The following is an 18326-nucleotide window of genomic DNA, read 5'->3' as shown; positions in this document are numbered from 1 at the left end:
CTGTCGGTTTGCTTTGCTCTGCTGTGTCAGGTCTCCTATCTTTGCAATCCAATACCTCCCCTCCTTTCTTTGCATTCCAATGCCTCCCCTATCCTGTTTTGCAGGATTCTGCAAGCAGACTTGTTAGCTGCCGTCGATTGGCCTTCGTGGGTTGATTGGCGTTGATTGCTCATTAGTACTCCAATTACCCTACTTCCGCATTTCCTTCTTTTCTTCCCCTGACCTTCCTGCTTCTGCTATTGTTTTGCGGGCGTCGTCCGATTACTGGGTTTCATGTTTTCATCCTCGTACACATGCGCTTTGGCACCATGTGTGCTCTCAGCTAAACGATTCCTCCCACCCCTGTCCTGCAGCTTTGCTTAGCAACAGACAGGCCAGATTTGCAATGCTCCAATGTGCTTACTGCTACGGTGGCACACCCCTCTGCTGATGTCATGTATCTCCTCTGAGCCACTCTTCGGTGTTATACGCTGCGTATGGTACAAACTTCATCCAGCGGGACATTTGCGATTCAGTATTATCTGCCTCATTTGCATGGCATTGACTACTAATTCATAGTTACCGCGCCGAACACTATCGCAAGCCCTTAGCAACCCTTGCACCTTGGTTGTGGTGTTCCATGCCTACCATTGTGTATTATGCTGTAAACCTGATTTCTATTACATTGCGATTTTATGACATTTTTATATTATTTCTTTATGTTACAACTTCCGCACATGCCCTGCGGTTGTGCTGCGTTACTGTGGACATGACATTAAATGTTGTTATTTACATGTTGTGCATCTTTTCTTATGCCATTGGCTGTGTATTTCCATTGGCATATGTTAACTTTGATACCTGGGTCTGGCCCTCTTCCATAGCTCCGATGTTCTGTTTGGGAAAATGTAAACCGTGTTTTTGGTTTACATTTCCGTGGCTTTACGCTATGCCTGCACCACTTCATGAATCGCTATATGCCTTCATTTGCATGGTGCGACACTGCACATGGGGTGATTAGCATACCTACGCGGGGCTGCGCAGATCTGGCGCCCGGTAGTGCGTGGAATTGGATCGTACCTGAATCTCGATGGCCATATTTGGCGTTAATACCGCTACGCTATGCCTGCACCTGGCGCAAGCTTCATGAATCCGGGGTTTGTCTTTCTAAAAGACTGTTAAGCTGAGGAGTTTTAATATGTATAAAATGTAAAGTATTTTAACTTTTTCAGACAAATTATTTCTGTTTTGTGATTGGAAAGCATTGTGATATAAGTCTGTGTGGTCACAGAAGCTTCACTAGATCGATGCCCACATGAAAATAAAGGTATCTTGCATAAACAGGATCTGATATTGTCTTATTATCTTCAACCACTGGTTCTGACACACTGTAGTCTGCTCTGAGTCAGTAAAGCTTCCCCTGGCTTCACATCCCCTTAATAACAAATCTCTGCATATCCATCTTTCTCCAGATCTTTTATGTTTCTCCTGTAACACTCACAAGGTAATAAACTGATAATGTATGACAGATAGGGTATGTCTGCAAAGAACTTGACTAAATTGACCATTTATGCTAGAATAATATGCTGATAAATACATCAAAAGCTAAGTGTATCAGATTAGCATAAACTGCAGGATTGAATATTTAATATAATACACAATGTTTGAAACTGAAGATTCATTTAATGTTTGCAGTACACACATATGTCGCACCACTCCTGTGGTTACCGTATTGCCACTGTGGCGTGGATATCCTTCTATGTGGCCACACCTATCTGTACTGGGTGTGTAGCTGATACATAGGCACCCATTGTACCTCTGAACTCAAGACATCTACACACATTCAAGGGTACACCACCCCATTTAGGGTGTACCTTACACAACAGCTACAGCTTTACATGCCACAACATTAACACGCCATGACGTTTACTGAGCTCCAACAGTTTAAATATGTGGCTGCACTACGGACACCACATCTGTACACATTTGCATAGTACATACTCAGGGGTGACCTCTGCTGATCAGACAGGGCCCATGTCCACAACATTATTGCTGGATATACTCCTCATATGCGACATAAGCAGAGGCCACTGTGAGCAACATGCTCATGGATATGTGCACACACGCCACAATGAGTGGGATGTGCTTCTGGGTTACATTCCCAAACCGGACACTCACCATGCTGTGGAACATAAGTCCTATGTACATCACGCAGGGACACTCAGTAGCACTGTTCATGTGATACCTCCCTTGGTGGTTGGGAGACACATGTAGGCCTGGGATCACTGCAGTGGCTGTACTGTGCAGAGGTGCAGGTGACACCTGGCTCTGCTGTCCACAGGACACTACCCTAGAGAGTTGCCACTAGTGTGAACACTGTAGTTGTGCTTACACATGGACTTGCCAGACTGCATAGTACCCCACTATGCACCTGTGAAGCTATTACATGTCCTTTGTGCATGGTTACTTGGTAGCCCTTCCATTTAGATTAGCTATCATGCTATTACTATGTCCCATACCTACAGGCCATATGTATCCTGTTATTGTACATACCAATAGATCGATACCTGTGGTATGCATGATATGCCTGTTATGCTGTGTAGAATATCTGTCATATCTACCTATAATACTATACATTACACATATTTCACATAGTATCCCATAATGCAAAGCATACTTGCACAGCGGGACCACCTTACATATGTCATTAACATTATATGCCCATACACATGCGTGCTGTGACAGTATATCAATATATACTATCCCCTGCTATGGCACGTCCTTGTTGGACATACCCTACCACTGACGGCGGGTTGTATGGCATTGTTCTGTTTAACGCCCTCATGTAGCATCCCTTGTGGTGTCTGTGCTGTGTACCTTGTGTCCCACTGCTGGACGCACAGTTTCTACAAGCGTTAGTATGCTCAGCAAGACATAACTACATAAATACCTTTCCCCACTTTATGCATTGCGGACACGTATAATTAATGCAAACCAGGCTATACATACAGTAAAACTAATTAATACAGATCATGCTATACATAACCTTACATATCGTACATTACTACATACCTTGTTGTCATTATGGCGTTTCATTTCTATCTCTCTCACAGTGTTTCAACTGTTATTCGGTATGAGCATACGGTTTGAATGTCTGGCAAGTCATCCTTATATACGTCGATACCTAAAACATGTAGATTCATCCCGCCAATTGGTGTTCCTGAGTGACTAATTACTTGCATATCAGCTGTGCAGCTACTCCATTCGCCAATTACGTGGCGACAGTGGGGTATAATTGGATTCTCCACTTGGGCGTTGCCTATTTGCCCTACCTTCGGGGAGACGGTCTGTATTGTGTTTTGTTATGTGTAACTGTAACTGCTATGCATGGAGACAAGTATGGTTTGGATTCATGTCCCCCGTGGATTGTGTGTGACAGGTAGGGTATTTGGTTCAACATGTGGGTGTACCTGTCATCCCAACGTCTGATAACGGAGTATTGCAATCAAAACCTGTAACATGGCTGTTTGTTCCATTATACAACGCCTGCAATTTTGCATGACGCCTTTAATTGTGTCTCTCACACGGTATGTTGAGGGTTCTGCAGATGTAATTGACTGACTGGATGTTTGTGCTGCTATTACAGTCTGTATTGCTTTAGTTTCTAGTGTGGCGGATGTCGGTGGTGTATGCGTAACATATACAGGTTTGTGGGCCTTGCATTTCTACATAATCCGTATATATGTGTGTGGGCTCCATCCCTAATTAGAAAGCTAACAGTTAGTAGACTTATGTTACAGGATTGTACGTTGGGCCATTGTTAATTGGTTTCTATATCGTCTGCAGGTGAGCTTGCTACTTGTATACCTCCGTAATTGCAGCGATATATCAGGGAATATGTGTAAGTGACAGCTATCCCTTGTATTTCTGTCCCAGATATTTGCAGTCATTGTGGTTGTGTTGTTAAAAGAGCCTGTTTGCCATGGGTTACCACCTTTTCATATGGGTCATTGTTGGACACTTGTGGAACACAAAGCGGTGTTTACAGGCCAACACGTAGCCATGGTCAGTACACAGGTTAGCACATACTTTTATCCTCACTACATACTTATTGTTCTGTGACTTTGGCTACTTATCATATTGCATGTAACATTTAAGTTTCTTACATACAGGCATAACTATTAAATACGACTGTTACATTATATATGGGACATATTTATGTCCTACCATCTCGGACATTTTCCCTTTGTACTGTTTTATGTCAGGACACACCTGCCCAGGGTGGGGCTGTCCCTCCTACTGTGGGACAGGTAGTAACCGTATGCCTACGGCTAGCTATACCCACACCTACCGTACTGATCTGCCTCTGACTTGGCACTAACAAACACATGTTGCGGACACACACACACATTACAGTCACACAGAGACGCACACAGCACCCTCAATGCACACTTACACAGATACACAGACTACGGCACTCACAGACACAGTTGAACACAGTACCTATGTGGACCACAACACCAGCAGCGGTGACTAACTGTCCCTTCATATCATCAGACTATTACTCGTGGATGTACTGTTCCGGTACTGTGTTCTATCGGTCTTTCAGCCTCGTGGTTACGCATGTCGGTATGTTACACATTCCATGGTTGGCGGTATCCTATTTATTTGTACCTCCAAGATGTTATGAATGTCGTTGAACTATCTATTATATTTGCAGATATCGCTGAATCCATCTATATCACCATATATCCCTCTATTGCCCTTTCTATCTGTATTATATATATATGCATATGTGTACATATATATATATCTATATATATATATATATATATATATATATATATATATATATATATATATATATATATATATATATATATATATATATATATATATATATATATATATATATATATATATATATATATATATCTGGCGGGGAACGTGACAGGCACACAGCACCGCCATATGCTGTAAGGCTCATGTACTGTTCAGATGTTGGCATTCTGTGTTCCACTGGCTGTTGTGTTTACAATGTTTGAGGGCTGCTATGTAGGAGTCACACATTGGGCCACCTATACATTACAATTTACAGGTGGTCATGTTTGTGTGCCATCCATTTTACTGTGTGTGCAGGTGGAGAGGTGTCAGTCCATAGGGGCCTACACTGTCAGAGTATGTGCTATACGTTCCCTCTTTGCCAAGGTGTAGGCATATTGGGCACGCCTCCGTCTGCCTACTGGGGCTGGCACAGTGTGTTCATGGTCTGAATCCCTCTGTGCCTGTAATGGCCTTGGCAATTGCGGTGGGCTATGAGGGCCTTCACCATTTTGTCCCTGCTGCAGCTGCTTCCACAGGATCATATTATGTAGCATGGCACATACTATGACAATGTGGGCACACGTGCCTGGAGAGTACTGCACGGCTCCACCAGATGTATCCAAGCACCGGAACCGTGATTTCAGCATCCCGAACACACGCTCTATGATGATTCTGGTTTGTGCGTGTGCCTCATTATGGCGTTCTTGCATGGGTGTGTGTGCATTTCTGATGGGAGTCATCATCCACGGCTCCAGTGCATAGCCAGCATCCCCCACGAGATGGCCATGTGGGATGTCCCCCCTGACAAATACCTGATACAGCTGTGAGGCATGCCAGATATGGGAGTCATGGTAGCTTCCAGGGCTGCCAGCACACACATCCATGATAATGCCCTGGGCATTGCACACGACCTGGCAGTTGATGGAGTGGAATCCCTTGCGGTTTATGTAGCGCCTACCCTACTCACCGGGTGGTGACTTTATTTGTATGTGCGTGCAGTCTATCGCACCCAGTACCTCTGGGTATTGTGTCACACGGTGGAAGTGGCGCATATTGCTGGCCAACTCCTCCTGAGTTATGGGGAAGTATATCTGCTCATTGGAATGTGGTAACATGGCATCCAGGAACTGGTGTAGTACCCTGGATGCTGATGCCTGTGAGATACCCATTATATCTCCAGTTGGCCTTTGAAAGGTACCTGTGGCCAGTATTCGCAGGCTTACACATACCTTCGTGTCAACTGGGATGGGTTCCCCTCTGTTGTTTCTGGTTCTCAGGCGTGGCCGGCACAGCTGCACTATTTGCTGTAAGATGTCCCTGTCCACCCTGTAACGCTCTACTATCTCCAAGTCATGTAGCCCCTGGTAGGTTACCCTTGGTCTGAACACTCTCCTTCTCCTCCGAGGCCTGCGGTGGTTGTCGGCATCATCCTCCACAACACCGTCAGTCTCTAACACATGCCGATGAATCCAAAAAAGAGAAGTAACAGGACACTACCAAGACAAAGCCAGTAAAATCACCTTTTATTAAATAGGAGTTAGCGCTTTCGGGATAACCCTTCATCAGACATAATTTTAAAACAACAAATACAACCATATTTAAAATACAAACCATCCAATCATCTACTCACAAAAACCCGCCTATTTTGTAGCACAGGTTTAATGGGTAATACATCATTAAGGCCTGGGGGTCTATGTGCTCTTAAATCAACAATCCATTTGGATTCAGCTAGGGCTGTTCTATGTTTGATATCACCCCCCCTGTCACTAGCCCTAATATTAACAATACATCTAAACTTAAAAGTATGTGTAGGGTATTCACTTATATGTCTGTAAAGTGCATTACTCAAATCACAATTTCTGATGTTACTAAGGTGTTGCAGAATCCTAACTTTGAGCATGTTGTTAGTCATGCCTACATAAAAACATGCACATTCTTCACAATTGGCCATATAGACCAAATGTTGCGTCCTACAGGTTGCCCTCCCCTTAAAATGAAAAGTTTTGGTCATGTCTGGATGTTTGAAATCTGTATCACTCTTAATATATATACATGCCTTGCAATTACCACAGGGATGGGTGCCCACTCTCATATTAGATATAGGCCCTTTGTCCAAATGAACCTCTTTACATAATAAATCTTTTAGATTCTTATTTCTTCTGTAGTTAAACATAGGACGTTCACCAACTATATCTTTCAACCCAATGTCACTTGTTAATATATTCCAATTATTCTGCACTATTTGACATATGTCTTTGATGTTACTACCATAAGTAAAGATCATATGCGACTTATTGTGGAGAACCTGTTATCCTTGGGAGAACCTTGGTAAATAAAGTCATGAATAGTAATAAACAATACAGAAAGACAAGATATAGGCCATGGATGAATGGTTTAGATAGGGATAGACAGGGCGGTATTGATCCCAACAGAAATAAGAAGGAGAAACCCAAACTTTTCTTTACTTATGGTAGTAACATCAAAGACATATGTCAAATAGTGCAGAATAATTGGAATATATTAACAAGTGACATTGGGTTGAAAGATATAGTTGGTGAACGTCCTATGTTTAACTACAGAAGAAATAAGAATCTAAAAGATTTATTATGTAAAGAGGTACATTTGGACAAAGGGCCTATATCTAATATGAGAGTGGGCACCCATCCCTGTGGTAATTGCAAGGCATGTATATATATTAAGAGTGATACAGATTTCAAACATCCAGACATGACCAAAACTTTTCATTTTAAGGGGAGGGCAACCTGTAGGACATAACATTTGGTCTATATGGCAAATTGTGAAGAATGTGCATGTTTTTATGTAGGCATGACTAACAACATGCTCAAAGTTAGGATTCTGCAACACCTTAGTAACATCAGAAATTGTGATTTGAGTAATGCACTTTACAGACATATAAGTGAATACCCTACACATACTTTTAAGTTTAGATGTATTGTTAATATTAGGGCTAGTGACAGGGGGGGTGATATCAAACATAGAACAGCCCTAGCTGAATCCAAATGGATTGTTGATTTAAGAGCACATAGACCCCCAGGCCTTAATGATGTATTACCCATTAAACCTGTGCTACAAAATAGGCGGGTTTTTGTGAGTAGATGATTGGATGGTTTGTATTTTAAATATGGTTGTATTTGTTGTTTTAAAATTATGTCTGATGAAGGGTTATCCCGAAAGCGCTAACTCCTATTTAATAAAAGGTGATTTTACTGGCTTTGTCTTGGTAGTGTCCTGTTACTTCTCTTTTTTGGATTTATCTGCTTTGGTACACCAGGACTTCAGCATAACGTTTTATCTTTGTTCATTTTTGACATGCTGATGAATCACAGCTATGGCAGCTCCCAACATGTACATTTTAAAAGTTCCCCATGTGTTTACACCTATGGTGCAGTGTTTGGGAATACACAGGTGTGTGTTGGGTGCTTTCACACTTTATACTATTGTGCTGTGAACACCGATGATGTCATAGGGTGTGTATGTACGATCGTAGCTACAGGTTATCTTATGTGTTTTACTGCCGGAACTACTATTGTGGTGCTTTGGTGTTGAATTACATTTGCCTGCCGTGGATTACCTCTTGACCTTCCCTTTACATTTCTGCAACTTGCTCCTACCATTTCCTGGCGTGCATCCTGCAGCCTACTTTCATTTGTACTTTCCTGGACCTGGCATATCTTGCGTTGTGTGCTACTGCTGGTCTGCTGTCAGTTTGCTTTGCTCTGCTGTGTTAGGTCTCCTATCTTTGCAATCCAATACTTCCCCTCCTTTCTTTGCATTCCAATGCCTTCCCTATCCTGTTTTGCAGGTTTCTGCAAGCAGACTTGTCAGCTGCCGTCGATTGGCCTTCGTGGGTTGATTGGTGTTGCTTGCTCATTAGTACTCCAATTACCCTACTTCCGCATTTCCTTCTTTTCTTCCCCTGACCTTCCTGTTTCTGCTATTGTTTGCAGTGCGTGCGTCCGATTACTGGGTTTCGGGCATGTTTTCATCCTCATACGCATGCGCTTTTGGGCACCATGTGTGCTCTCAGCTAAACGATTCCTCCCCACCCCTGTCCTGCAGCTTTGCTTAGCAACGGACAGGCCAGATTTGCAATGCTCCAATGTGCTTACTGCTATGGTGGCACACCCCTCTGCTGATGTCATGTATCTCCTCTGAGCCACTCCTCGGTGTTATACCGCTGCGCCGTATGGTACAACCTTCATCCAGCGGGACATTTGCGATTCAGTATTATCTGCCTCATTTGCATGGCATTGACTACTAATTCATAGTTACCGTGCTGAACACTATCGCAGGCCCTTAGCAACCCTTGCACCTTGGTTGTGGTGTTCCATGCCTACCATTGTGTATTATGCTGTAAACCTGATTTCTATTACGTTGCGATTTTATGACATTTTTATATTATTTCTTTATGTTACAGCTTCCGCACATGCCCTGCGGTTGTGCTGTGCATTACTGTGGACATGACATTAAATGTTGTTATTTACGTGTTGTGCATCTTTTCTTATGCCATTGGCTGTGTATTTCGCCATTGGCATATGTTAACGCTGATACCTGGGTCTGGCCCCCTTCCATAGCTCCGATGTTCTGTTTGGGAAAATGTAAACCGTGTTTTTTGGTTTACATTTCCGTGGGCTTACGCTATGCCTGCACCACTTCATGAATCGCTATATGCCTTCATTTGCATGGTGCGACACTGCACATGGGGTGATTAGCATACCTACACTGGGGGCTGCGCAGTTCTGGTGTACGCCGGTAGTGCACGTGGAATTGGATCGTACCTGAATCGCTCGACGGCCATATTTGACGTTATACCACCTACGCTATGCCTGCGCCTGGCGCAAGCTTCATGAATCCCGGGGTTTGTCTTTCTAAAAGACTGTTAAGCTGAGGGAGTTTTAATATGTATAAAATAAAAGTGAAATTTTAACTTTTCAGAAAAGTATTTCTGTTTTGTGATTGGAAAGCATTGTGATATAAGTCTGTGTGGTCACAGAAGCTTCTAGAGTCGATGCTGCCCACATGACAAAGGTATCTTGCATAAACAGGGGATCTGATATTGTCTTATTATCTTCAACCACTAGTTCTGAAACACTGTAGTCTGCTCTGAGTCAGTAAAGCTTCCCCTGGCTTCACATCCCCCTTAATAACAAATCTCTGCATATCCATCTTTCTCCGGATCTTTTATGTTTCTCATAACACTCACAAGGTAATAAACTGATAATGTATGACAGATAGGGTATGTCTGCAAAAGAACTTGACTAAATTGACCATTTGGGCACAGGAGAATAATATGCTGATAAATACATCAAAAGCTAAGTGTATCAGATTAGGGAGACATAAACTGAAAGGTGAATATTTAATATAATACACAATGTTTGAAACTGAAGATTCATTTAATGACCTAGGTGTATGGTTAGCTCCAGCTTTGAGTTATTCTAATCATATCAGCCAATTGGTTAATGATAGTTATAGAACTATAGATTCTACAAAAAGATTTATAAAGTCTAGGAAATTAGAAATGATGAAGTCATTGTTTGGTAGTTACATTAGACCCAAACTTGAGTATGGAATAACAATATGGAAACCTTATAAGAAAACAAGCATGAGTAAACTGCAAAGAGTACAGCAGAATTACACCAACGGCATTCATGGATGTGAAATTTGAAGTTATTATGAAAAAAAAAACTAAGGTATATGAACTTGTACAGTATCTCATACAGATATTGAAGTGGAGACCTTATTCAGTTATATAGGGCATTGAGAGACAACTACCTCTGGGAATGTTTGGAGGTTATCAAAAAGTAATATAGACTCATCAGAAAACGTGAAAGATTCTATAGGAATGAGAAGTGTACTAATTGGTTCTCTGAGAGCAGATGTTGCATGGAAGAGACTACCAAATTACATTAAAGCAAGCACTAGTTTAGATACTTTTAAGAATGGCCTGGACACTTACTATAGAAACAAGTGTTTTGGAATATTGGCAGGATAGAAGGGCATTAATACCCATGTCTGAAATATCTGCATGTATGTATGTATGCATGTATGTATGTAATAATGTAAAGAATGTTGTCCAGTAGTGTAGATAAACAACAGTCCCAGTACAAGAACCAAAAATGCAGAAAAAATGGACTAGATGACTATAAGCTGAAGAAAAACAATTATTTTATTTAATACATGTATTGCTTTTTCACAAGACAGTAAATTATATAAACAATCTGTATTTAAAACCATCATGTGATTTAAATTAATGAAATAAGCTTAGCAGCTTAAAGACTAGCTTTAAAGAAACAACATCATTTCTACCAGGGAAACATCATAGCTTGTAGCCAATTATACAATGACTGCCCATTAATATTCAAAAACGAGCACACGGATTGGCCAGCCCAACCAGCGTGCCCGTTGTAAATCCCTGAATATACCAATGGAAAAAGGTCCGGTCACCCGGTACAATAGGTACAATAATTGCAGTTATAACGTGGGAAAGTACCCACTTTATTGGCTTTCAAATTATGTTTAAAAGTATAATTTTTATTGTAGAACTATGTTGTTAATTTTTTTTAAACAAAATGAAGGGTTATCACCCACAATTTCTTTTATCTCATTGATCACTATTAATATAGACTAGTTACATTTCCCAATATCACAAACATGACTCATATTTCTAGAGTAAAACTGACAAGGCTCATGTAGTGCCAACCACTGTTAAAAGTGTACCTAAAAGGTTTAAGTATATGTAATGTTAAAAGCCTATAAATAGTAAAAATGGTATTAAAATTAACTTGCTGAGTATAAAGAACTTAAAAAGATTTACTGTTTAATCACAAACAAAGATAAAATGCATAATAAGCATAAAAGTTTAAGCACTTCAACCTATGATAGTAGATTTCTTCAGAACCATTTTCATTCAATTGAACATTTAAATGCAAAAAACAAAGTAAGCAAGTGACTCCAATTAATTATATCACAGACAATCACAGTCTTCCTAAAAATAACAATAAAACTGACCATAATTTACCAATTAAAAGACCCAGTTTTGTTTATAAAACAGGTAGGAACCATAAGAACCTTTCTGAACATCAAATAAACACCAGTTCCATTAAGTTATACAGGGACACGAGGAGATGTGGTACATGTAACCAGCGTGGTTATATCCTTGAACAGAAAGACATTATGTTGGGGTCACAACCTTTTAAAATTCCCCTTGGTGAAGGTAACTGTGCTTCTAAGGGAGGGATATGCATTGCTTTATGTTCTGGATGCCCAAGTTTTTATGTGGCTAAAACCAAGAGGCAGTTCTGAAAACGTATCTACAAACACACCTATTCAATTTCTAAAGGCAATGTTAACAGTTCATTGTTCAAACACACACAGAATTGTTCTACTTTCTCTAAATTTCTTTTTGGCATTTTGGAAGCTGTACCACACAATACCCACGGAGGTCTCTGGGAAACAAAGCAAGAATTCATGGAGTTAATTTGGCAACTAAGTTAAGCTCAGATCTGCTAAATTATAAATTGTTAGTTAAATGGTTATATATACAGAAATGCTTTATTTGTCTAAGACTGCAATTGTCTGTGATATAACTAACTAGAGTCACATTGGTGGTGCAGCATTTTGGTCTTTCCATTGTGTGGTGCAGCTCACATGATTACTTTGTTATTTGTATTTAAATGTTCAAACTGAATGCCTGAAAATGGTTCTGAAGAAGTCCTGTATCATAGCAATGAAAGCACTTAATCATCTATGTTTATTATCCATATTATCTTTGCTTGCAATTAAACAGTGAATCTTTTTACAGTCTTTGGCCTCATCACATTGATTTTGCTATTATTTTGACTATTTACAGTCTTTTAACATTACATATACTTAAACTTTCTACGTGGACTTTTAACATTGGTCAGTACTACGGGAACCTTGTTCGGTTCACTGATTCTTATTTCTGGCTGCACATTCACATGTTGTGTGTTTTAGCTTCTCATATTTCTAGAGTAAGACAGTGATACCTTATATTTGTTTTTGTAACAATACACATTTGCTTATGAGCACTAGTACTTTTTTCACTAAGGAAAGGTTTAGCATTAGTCTTTCTACATTGCATAACATCTGTATTTACATTATCCACATCCTTATTACAAAAACCTTTCTTAATAAAATCTATTTTCATTTTATCAAAGGTTTTTGTCAATTCTGTAGTGTCACTAGTTGATCTAGACACTCTCAGAAATTGACTTTTCATAATATTATTAAATATAAATTTAGGATACATACTGTTTCTATAGACATAAATGTTCCTCTTGCATTATTTCTTGTATCAATTTATTTTACTTTTACCTGTTACATGCTTACAAAGTGCTTAATTTATGCTCAGAGAACAACAAAGTCAATTCTAAAAAAATAGTCACACCATTCAAATACTCAATAAAATATAGTAACTGTGTTGCAGTTCCAGTCCATACAAAGAAAATGTCATCAATAAAATATGTGAAATACTTAATCTGTGTTATAAATTCATGTTCTGATAAAACATATTTTCTCCCAAACAGGCATTACTGTTTGCAATGATATGCCCATTGTTACCCCTACTTTCTGAAGATAAAATGTACCATTGAACAAAAAACATTTATTTTCAAGAATCAATTCAAATAAAAGACATATCAGAGTCCCTGTATTTTATGTCAGTATACCTACATAAATAATATCTAATATTTTCAATGTCAGCTCCATTTGGGATAATAGTAAACAATGATGTCATGGCATCATTACTTGCTGATGTTAATACTTGTATGATTATTCCAAAATCTGAAATAAATAATATGGTTTCTAAAGTGAATACTCAATTATATGCTTTGTGTATGGGCAGTCTACTTAATAATGCAATGTTTGAATATTTTTATGTGAGTAATCTAACTATAAAACTATTGTACAGGCTCCTCCAAAATACACAAGTCACTCATTGAATCCCTTATGTGACCTATTGTGTCTGTTAGAGGGTGGGTCATTGAACTGCCATCTATTTATGTAGAAAAAAATATTCCACCCATATTTGAGTTTAGAACCATCAGTGTTAATCTGGTTTATATGACTGGCAACAGAAAAATGTTGACATTTTTAATACTCTTTTTGTTGGTCTAGATGTGAAATACATATTACTTTTAGAACTGACTTCTATTTTTTTATGTTAAATAAAATAATTGTTTTTTACTTCATCTTATAAACAACTTGTCCATTTTTGTTCTAATGTTCAGGATACAAATGGCCCCAGGCTTTCTTTGCCAAAATTAATTTTACTTTTCCAGGTTGTTTTTGATTGCTTTGACATTTGTTTGGCTGTGACTCATCTTAGAAAATCCTTTGGGTAAGAAATGTTCATTTTATGGCCAATGTATTTTCTTCCTCCCCTGGGTCAAGGATTATCCACACTTTTTTCCACTCTTTGCAATTGGCTTGTTGTTACAGTGCTGGTTAAAATGTAGTTAAGAAAAGAGAAGAATGAGAGATAATATTAGTGAAGACAGAGGTGGGAGACCTAAAACACACAGTTCCTTATTCCAAAGTTCTTGAACAAAGTCAAGCAGAAAAAAAAATAGGATCTTCCTTATTGCCTTTTTAGCCTCATCAAGCTTGTATCCCTCTGCAATGGCCTCCACATTCATCGGAGAAGTCTCTGTACATAAAACCTTGATGAATCTGTTTAAATACCTATATGGCATGAATCTGTTTAAATACCCATATGACAAATCTCAACTGGACTTTCAGTCCCTTTTGCTAACCACATGACTTCTCCAGTTTTATTGATGGCCAGCGATCCTAGGCACACCAAGGTTTTTCCATATCTAACTTTTATCTAGAGATCATCAGCCCAGTTTATCTGTAGTAATAATAAGTGGACAATATTCTGTCTTTGTGTGGCATTAAAGGGGCCATATCTGTTTTCTGATTCTTCATGATGACGTTGGACTATCTTTCTGAGATTTTGAATTCTGGCCTGAGCTGTTCCATTCTCAAAGTGCATTTAAAAGAGATTACTAATTTCATGCTTAAATGACTCATTGTCAGCTTCATTGAAAGTCTACAATTTTTTTGAAAGGTGCCTTTTTGCTCACAGCTCTGAAGGAGCCTGCAACTCCTCTTTCATCTGTTTTAAATTTTATGTTAGAAAAATTGACACTCCCTCCTTTTGAACCAGATTCTAGGATGGAGTTAAAATTCTGTGCCAGAAAACCTTATTTTGATATATGTTACTTCTGCAAAAGGAGTTTTTGATTTGCAGACTGTCATTTTTATTCCCCCGTACCTTTCTTTTTGCAAAGTCCTTGTGAACTAATCCATTTATTTATGGCCAATGTAGCCATAGAGTCGAGTTTAAATCAATCAATCTTTGTATCTTTTTTATCAGTACTTCAATAAAGGAGAATGCTTGTTAGAATGGCTGGATGTATATAGACAATTATATTTATATTTGAAGAAAACTAAAGATATTAGAAAAAATAATCAGCTTTTTGTTTCATATGCATTTAATAAACTGGGCCTGAAGGAAATAAATAATGTTACAGTATCAAAATAGGTTTCAAAATGCATTGTGTTTTGCTACAAGAAATATCATAGCAACTTTCTTAACAAATTGAGAGTGCAGTCCACTACAGCAGGGTTTGTTTTCAAACCTTTTTAAGAATGTCTCAGTGAGTGACATTTGAGCAGATGTGACATGGGTGCCTCTATATACTTTCACAAGATACTATAAGCTGAATGTGATCTCAAGGGTCTAGATTCACCCAGAATTTAGAGTCATCAGAGGTATTCTGTCTTGATACCAACCAAAGAAAAAGAGGAAGAAGGGCTAAGTAGTCCATTCTAAAAGTGGAAACGCAAAGACAGGATCATGTAAAATATGGAAGTTATGTATATGTGATTACAATAGATGTTCACAGTCCATGACCATCCACTTGTAAATGTCCATCCACCTTCCTCCCATCCTCTGGCAGTTAGGGGCCTGGAGGTAAATAAGGACTGATTAGTTGTGTAATTTGTGTATCTGTGTGTTTCTTTGAGGGTACTTGTACTTTAAGGTCACCTTAGAGACCCGGAGAAGAGAGGAAGCACAAGGGAATTAAGGGCGGACATTGAACCTCAGAAAGTTTTTTTAAATGCAGACTTGAAAAAGTTTCAATTTTTTAGAGTCTGTGTCAGCTTGTCCTAATGGTTGAAGTGGGCAGACATGAATCATTATATGGTAAGTACATAACTTTAATTGTCATTGCAGTTGTATGGAATTTTCCTCTAGACTGTGATACCCATTTGAGTAAGGTTTGAGTGCTTGGACAGGTTGCTGCTTTTTCTGGATTAGGCTGGAATTTCTTTTTATTTCAATTGGAACCATGATGCACACCTATGTGCTACCAGAATTTTCTTTCCAAACTTGTCATTCTGCAGATAAGAAATAGTCAAAGCCTTTGAGCTCCATAACAAAGGCAAAGATTAATAAGAATGGAATGAATTCTTAAAGTGGCAGTAGTCCACAGGTAGCACACTTGCCTTTGGTGCAGAAGGCTGTGGGTTCTGTTCACATACCAGGTACATTGATTGCTGACAATACAGTTCAGCAAAATGGTGATGCTGCACTCCTGGGTATTCTGTCCTTCGGGTGAGACATTAAACTGAGGGCCCATCTGCCTGAGTTGGTGGTAGCTCAGATGGATGTAAAAGATCCCACAGCACCTATCAAAAAGAGTAGGGGAACTTCCCAATGCTGTGGCCAAATTTTCCCTAGTAGTATAAATACCATCTTGTGCTTCCCCTGAAAACAGGCTACTAGCCTAGTAGGACTAACCTGGTCAACAAAGGATAAATAAACATAGCTTATAAATAAACTAATAGTTATAAAGTATGGTTTTGCTAACTTATAATTGCTGCCATTCTGACTGCTGTGATGAACTAAAGATTTATTTATGTATGTGCGTATTTATTTATTTATGTTTTTTTGTCAGCCACTGAAGAAAGTACTAGAAATGGTATCATGGATGATGACTTTATGGATAGTGATTTCCAGCAATTTCCTCCTCCACCTCCATTGACTGAAGTTAGCTGCTTGGAACTTCCTCCTAAGAAATCAGTTGAAAGTGTTAAACCAAATGTGGCAGAGCTTCAGTTACAAATCAGTCCCGTAGAGAGCAGGCCAAATGGATTTCAGTCTGATCATGGGATGAATGGAATGCTGAATGGCAAGACAGATAACGAAAGCTCTATGCCTAGTCCTCAAGTTCTTCTGTCTCCTGTGAAGGAACCACCACCACTGCCTGCCAAACCCAAGCTGTGAGTACTTATTTTATAATCTTTAACTTACTTGTCAATCAGTTAGCAGTGGTTGTTGTCAATGTTAAAGCACCCTGTGGAGCTTATTCCATAGTGCTATCCTTCTGATTGTGAAATGAATGCCAAAGCAACAAGATGAGGAACAGGGATGGATTCTGCAATCAGGAACATCTCAGGCAATCTGGAGTCACTTTGTAGATTCTTTTTAAGTATTTATGCTTGATCATTGTAAAAAGTACATGCTTTTACCTTGAAGTGTGAATTTACAGTAAATGCCACATATTAATAACACCTTTTAGCATACAATCTTTAATGTTTATACAGATTGTACTTACTTTTACTGAAGATCACTCAAATTAAGCACAGACTTAATGTTCTTTTGTGAACTGCTTATAAATGCAGATTTCTGTTAAATATGTAAGGATTATAATGTTGAGTGAAAGATTCTTATGTGAGTGTTTGAAAGATAAAAGTGTTTCTGTGGTGTGAAACAATGAATACTTGTCATGGCCAACAAATATAAAAGCAATATTAGGCAATGAAAAATGATTTTATTCAAAAATATGCACAATGAAAGGACAAAGTAGTCAGCATAATGGTTGCTAATCCACTCTTGCCTACAGGAACAAGTCCAGCCAAAAACAAACCAGAAACCACAAAAGTCTCTGCAGCTATAGCACAGAACATAACTCATCCATTAAGTTTTAAAGTGAAAAAAATAAGCCCCCCCCCATATAGCACAGAACTGATCCTTAGAGTAGAATAATGTAAAAACATGGAATAATATTTAAAAAAAAAAACATATGAGATGTCAGAAATGTGCCAATGTCCTAAGGTGAACATCTGTTTGCATGCGCACTTCTGACTCTGTTAAAGATAAAAAATAGTGTGGCACAGATTCCACTCATCTAATGTACTGAGCAAGCATAGGCACATAATGTATGTAGTGCATTAGTCACGTGTCTGCTAGATGACGGAAGAGGTAGAGGAGTATTAAACTTCCTTCATACAAGAACATTATTTTAAAAAAGTAAGAAATTTCTTTCTTAAATAATGACATTGTATACAGCAGTAATTTATACCAATTTGAGGGTTATGCAGGTTCCAGTCTATGCAGCAGTAACTTACATCTAGTTGAGTGTAATGCAGGTTTTACTAATGTATGTTTTTTTTTATCACTCTGGCTTCGCCAT

General features: G+C 38.9%; 1 protein-coding gene across 4 annotated transcripts in view; it reads left to right on the top strand.

Moving 5' to 3' along the window:
* Positions 1-18326, top strand: part of PALLD (palladin, cytoskeletal associated protein) — a 2901248-nt gene that overhangs the window by 1948186 nt on the left and 934736 nt on the right. For all 4 annotated transcript variants that reach the window (XM_044062575.1, XM_044062576.1, XM_044062578.1 and 1 more), the window contains one exon: positions 16809-17133. In XM_044062575.1, the coding sequence (XP_043918510.1) occupies positions 16809-17133 (325 nt within the window). The remainder of the gene's footprint in view (positions 1-16808; positions 17134-18326) is intronic.

The sequence above is a fragment of the Protopterus annectens genome, chromosome 2.part1, assembly GCF_019279795.1.
Source record: "Protopterus annectens isolate FY-2018-M chromosome 2.part1, PAN1.0, whole genome shotgun sequence".
Taxonomy (NCBI): Eukaryota; Metazoa; Chordata; order Ceratodontiformes; family Protopteridae; genus Protopterus; species Protopterus annectens.
Note: the sequence above shows the minus strand (reverse complement) of the source record. Positions and strands in the feature narration are given on the sequence as shown.